Below are 6,000 nucleotides of genomic sequence, written 5' to 3' on the forward strand. Positions count from 1 at the left end.
GAGTTCAGCAACTGTTGATTGTTGAGCAGTTTTGCTTATATCTACGCAGTTCTTGAACCTTGTTTAATAACAGGATACAATAACAGTCTGGCGATAATCAGTACACTTGGAACTCACTTCAGCTCAGAATCGCTTGAAGGCATCATCCCACGAATCTGAGGTGGTACGGATTTCAGGTGGAGTATTCGTATACGAGATCGTAGATTTTGGAGAGAGGGCTGATCTGTCCACTTCTCCCTAATTGCCGTAGAAAGCAGCCCGGAAGATACGGCGTATATAGGTGTAGATAGGTTGAAGTATGATATGTAGATAGGTTGAAGTAGCTAGAAGACCTAGTAATTGGTTAATGTAGAACGACAAAAATTCGTTCTTTTTCACGTACTGTGCGAATTTTCCTGCTTTCTTCTTTAATATCGCCTTCAGCAAATAATTTAACGACTGGTGGTAGTTTATTCATAATCAGGTGCAGTTTTTGAAGGTGTACAGTATGGATAGTCTAAGATGTGTGGTGCATTTCCATTGACGAGGTGAAACGGGAGGTAGGTAGTCCTCCTTTCCTTTGATATCAGATGAAAAGGACCGTGCTCAACTCTTTTTTTTTACTTAATCATCCTTGCATAACACAGCGATTTCTAGATAATCATTTCATTTCAACACCCGAATTCTATACAAAATCGTAAATCTGGCCTCCGTACAAAAATGTAAATCCGATATCAGTACATCACCAAAATCAACATCAGAAAGGTTACATATTCTCGTTACGCATTCATCGCTGTCCTGTGCCTTCCTCTCACCATGTCGCTGCCTACGTCGAAGCGGACGTGACACGTTGGTGTACTGCTTACAGAATGGTTCATCGATCCGAAATCAATACTGCTCATCGATTTCAATGACGAACCATGGAAGACAAGGTGCGAGACATTATCATTGTATGTTCGGAGAATTTCCTGAAAGAACATTTCGCGTTTGAGAATCAGGAAGTTTAAGCAGAAAAGTAATCTTACCCTGTATGGATCTTCGTCGTACTGAGATGATTGTGAGGAACTTTGCCTATCCGTGACTGCACCGGGCGCATCACCTCTTGAAAAAGAAGCATTAGACAAAATGTTGAAGTGAGAGATTTGAAACAGTTTTTTTCTTTAATTTTAATTCATATGAAAACATACCGACTACCACTCATTTGCACATAACTGCAAATTTCAGCGATTTTAGCGAATAGACGAAATTGCTATTTTTTAGGTTGAAATTTGGTGGGGAACGGGAACAAATTTTTTATGTTACTACATTTTCTGTACTAGTAGAGGTCTCAGCTACTTTAGATCCTCATTCTGTAAAAAGAACCTGGTAATTTGGTCGAAACTGACAGCTGCGAACAAAGTTGCAGAACCACGTAGATGCAAGCGAAATCCTCTCAGAGCTAATATTTGCAGAACTCGGGTTGAAAAGGTTTGAACCACTCGCCAACAGCTCACGCAACTGGCACACGCGATTGCGGTATGTCATTTTTCAGGTGGTAGATTTTCTTCTCGGTAACACTTAGCTAGTCAGACGCATAACTATAGTAGGTATCTGGGTAAGGCCTTTTGCAAAATATTGCTATTACGTTCGTAAATAACCGCTTCAAAAATTCAGTCACACTGCTAGCTGGAAAAATCTACTAATTGTGCGCTGCACCAACAATTAGGCAGTCAAGTCATTGATAAACTTTACGAGTCACGTGTGAATTATGCCACTCGAGAAGAAAAAACTATTGAAAGACGTAAGTAAATCGCATATTGAAATTCCCGATATTTCAGTTCTTCTTGACATTCTTTGGATTCCTGCTAGTTCTTCAGCTCCTCTCTCCCTAATATGCTGACTTTTATGCGCTGGGTACTGGGTAATCAGATGAACTGCTGCAAGTTTTCGTAAAAACTTAAGAACGAGGACATCAAAACCTAGACAGAGGTGTTCTGGTGTGAGCGGAAGCGGTTTTGTATGTGAACTTCCTCAACAATTGTTCCATTGTTGCATTCAATGAAATTCGAGCGAGAAAAAACAAATAACCGATTATTATAACACGGTGCAGTCTGCAGGATTGGGGAAAAATGTTCCGCTGGCTCTCTCATATTCTAGCTAAGTGCTGGTGTTGAATGAAAGTTGTTTAGAAGTCATCGACTTAAAGAAAAGTAAGGCGCTAACAAACCATGGAGGAATGATTTACCCACTTAAAGATTATTTATCAAGAGAAAACTGCTGATTTCTCTACCATTCCCTTTTCCTATTTTAACTATATGACTTTTCTGATTTTTCGGTCATCTTCTTTCTTTCTGTAAGAAACCATCCGATAGAGCAAGCTCATTTCCTTGTTTTTCCCATAGACATAGCTGAAACTTTTTTTAAAATACATTCAATAATGCACAGCAGCCCACACCTACGAATGAGGGCAAAGGTTGTCCCATGCAGGACCGAAACCGGGATAACTTATAGCCTACACATAATTCACGGTGATTGACTATGGCTTCAAAAATAAAAGTCCTGAAAATTCCAAATTACTACTATCCTGCTAGAAAAAATCCTGTTACTAATTAAACATGCAAGTTAGGCGGTAATTGTGGCCGGATCGTTAGCAACCCTCGATTGCAAAAAATCGAATCAATCGACGCTTGGGTGTTCCACTTAAGTCTGTGAAGAATTTGAACTTCTTCTAGAAACCTTCTAGAAAGAAGGTCAACTAAGCATAAAACAATAATGGTGGCGCTGTGTTTGGTTCTCGTCTGTTACAGGAGATGTTAGTCGTATAATTGCGATGAAAGGAACTATGATGAAAAAAAATGGTGCAAGTGGTTGTTCTTAGCAATAAAAGAAGAAAAATAGTTGGGTCTATGGAAGAAAAACCTCACTTCTTTTGATGAGATGGTTTCCGCAGAATTTTCTCAGAGATCGATCTCTTGAGGACTTTCAAATTCTTGTGCAACATCTGAAAAGAGGCTGAAGAAATATTTTCGTACAAAACGAGTACGAAATCGTCGAATGCAAACGTGCCATCGCGAAAAAGGTGTGATGAGAATTCCAAAATTGTGTATTCGTAAAAGGAACAAACAAACATTTTCAGACCGACATTCACTCGCAAGTGGTGAAAGCCACGGACCCAGTGGGTCAGCCGGTGCGTAATACCCTATATCCGGGAAGCACAGCGGTACCACCCACAACATAAGAAAGAATTGGGATGACGTGAGCAAGAATTAGATTTGCCCACCAAAGGCAATACGGCATTGATGTCATTATTTTGGATTTATTATGGCGGAAAAGGAGATTATTGGGTATGCCTAAAAGGTAAAAATCTGAAAAATATTGAAAATCTGGAGGATGGAGTGGTTTTTGTATGAACTAAGGAGTTGGAAAAAATGATGCTTCATCTACATTTAACGGATTACCAGTTTCCTTTTTGAGTGCGGTAGCTTTTGATCTCTGCAGAAGGCTGTGAACATGTGAACTCGTCCGAGCATACCCAAACTATGGTTCATATGGATTGGAAATCATGAAATGGATTTCTTAAAATCAATTGACGACAGCACGTTTTTTTGCGCATGTGGCGTCAATCAAGTTTCACTAGGTACATTTGAACAAGAAAATAATAACAAACCCATCAAGTGCAAATAAGGACCTATAGAAACTCAGGAAATCACGGAAAATAACCGTTGAAAGTGTGCGGCTCCTCGGTGAGTCGCATTGTCCCACGCGACCGACAAAAGCGCCGTTCGGCGTTGAGCCGCGTTGACGTCAACGGGTTAGACGGAGCATCCGAGGGAAGTCACAGCAAAAGAGCGTAGACTTCAACATCATCATCTACTACCTCGTTCAAAAACTAGATCAAAGATTTTTATTTCATAATTTAACTATTCCTGGGATGGAGTCCGATAAAGACAGAAGACATCGAATTGAAAGGTGCGAATATCGAAATGTGCACTCATCGTCCTCGAGAAAGTAGTTGGAAAATTTTCGGGAGTGTCCATGGTAACCCAGGTGGCGCTAATGCTGTAAATCACAGGAGGTGTAAACCAAACAATTCACTGCATTGCATAAAGTAAGATATGATGCAAATACTTCGAAATCCCTACTTCGCCGAAGCAAAAATTGCGAAGCGCTTTATCAAATAAAAAAAAAACAGAATTCTAACACAGATTGGAACGATTTGAGACAAATTGCAAGTGAATCAGTGCAAGACATGTCAGAAATGTGCGTTATGCGGTGCTATAATTTTAATTTTAAGAAAACGTGCAAACATTTCCTCCACCTAAACACATCGTTGACGATACTCTTTGGTTTGAAAGTCAATTATCGGCAACTGTGTTCCATCGATTGGGCAATTCAGCTGATGCTTTCGGCACAGAGTTTTGGAAACTAGCTGAAGCGAAATCGTTACTGTTCTGAAATCCTCGTAACTTTTCCTTGCAGGAGGTAATTCAGAGGTCCGTGAAGGTGTTAGTCAGGTGTTGCGGGTCAGTTGAATAATGAGAATTGGAAATCGCTTGCCGGTTGACATCCGCTAATTTTTCTTCTGACGCGATATGCGCTCATGTGAGAGCTGAAGAATTGAGCTTCTCGGGCGTTTTTCTGCTGTCGGATTTGCCAATTTATGGAGTTAGTCGGCAACAGCTGTGACTGTAAAGCCAGACTGAGTCACAATCATATTTCTTACCTTTATCGAACAACTACGGAAACCCGTCGGGAAGGCTCTTTATCTTCGGGGCTTGTGCATCTTAAACCTCAGATTGGCTGAACTGGTTTTGGACAGTGCTTTGGGATTTGACACATTGTTCTTACACGCGCCATTGATGTTACAAGCTGCTTTGGCTCGAACTGATGCCAAGCAACGAGTCTTATTAGCTGAAGGCACGAAGTCGCGACTGGATCTATTTTAGGAATATCATCTGTCATAGAATGCGGAATCCTATTACATGCCTCTGAGTAGATGGCTTCTGAAATTTCTATAAGTTTCTCACAAGCATTGGAAACAGTTTCAGTTCATTAGAGCGTACGAATTTTTGAGGACAACACTTCTTATACAATTTAATTGTTTTGATTGTGTGGAACAAAATATTATACTATGTCGTATATTTCTTAAATTTTTTAGCCTCCGCACACTCCGAATGGGAAAAACAGCAGAAGAGCCACAAAAAAAGAGAGATATTTGCGGTCGGGATCTTTTTATCCGCATGGGATCCGAGCGTGGTTCACAGCTATCCAGAAGAAAATGCGAAACTTCCTCCGTCTACCCCTCAAACACAAATCCGCAATTCGCATGACGACCCAAGTCGTTTGAGAGAACGCGCCCGATAAAACGACTTATAAAAATACATTCCCTCATTCTGAGTCTATTTTAAACCAATCAATTTTTTCCTGAAAATGTGAGACGGGTCGAGTTTTAAAAAGAGGAGTTGTGCACTTTCACTGTGATGGTTGTGGCCCCTATTTACTAAAGGAGGAAGGTCCTCTGTAATGAAAATTTCCGCAAACACCGCATTTAAACTCCAGCATCGGTCGAACTTCAACAGTTACAGTCAATACCTGGCCCATATGCCCCACTACAATAAGCGATGTGTTGGGCGCAAAGAACATAAGATAAAAACAGAAGACACGTTATCCAAGAAGACTTAACTGAAGATAGTCGCTATTTAAAAAGAAATTGCATTAAACATTGCACCTGCCTATTTGCAGTCAAACTTCTAACTTATTCTTTTCTCAGAATCTCTCTGCAGCCAAATCCTAGCTACAACTCACACATTAACCCTCCTTTCACACCAGAAAATGGCTACATTTAGAGGCACGTATGTACTGTATAGCAAAAGATTATCGTTGTAGACTGTGATGGAAGAAAAATTTTGGGAGCTTTTACTGCATCTAATAATCTGATATAATCTGTATAATCTCGAAGGATGAAAAGCACGACGGAGCATGCCGATCCAGATTTGCATCTTGAGGTGAGAGGATATGGAAATGCGATTGAAGAGGATAAGT

General features: G+C 40.3%; 1 protein-coding gene across 2 annotated transcripts; it reads right to left on the reverse strand.

Moving 5' to 3' along the window:
• Positions 1–758: 758 nt before the first annotated feature.
• On the reverse strand, positions 759–3,506 carry RB195_002591 (uncharacterized protein; the record flags this gene model as incomplete). 2 transcript variants are annotated; one of them, XM_064199920.1, is made up of 4 exons in its annotated part: positions 759–947; positions 1,005–1,080; positions 2,883–2,959; positions 3,417–3,506. In XM_064199920.1, 4 exons carry the CDS (start codon positions 3,504–3,506, stop codon positions 759–761), a joined length of 432 nt encoding a protein of 143 aa, XP_064055801.1. The 2 variants fall into 2 exon arrangements, with proteins under 2 accessions (XP_064055801.1, XP_064055802.1); XM_064199921.1 differs by having other exon boundaries at positions 3,417–3,488.
• Between the last annotated feature and the right edge of the window lie 2,494 nt (positions 3,507–6,000).

This window comes from Necator americanus, chromosome IV, assembly GCF_031761385.1.
Source record: "Necator americanus strain Aroian chromosome IV, whole genome shotgun sequence".
Taxonomy (NCBI): Eukaryota; Metazoa; Nematoda; class Chromadorea; order Rhabditida; family Ancylostomatidae; genus Necator; species Necator americanus.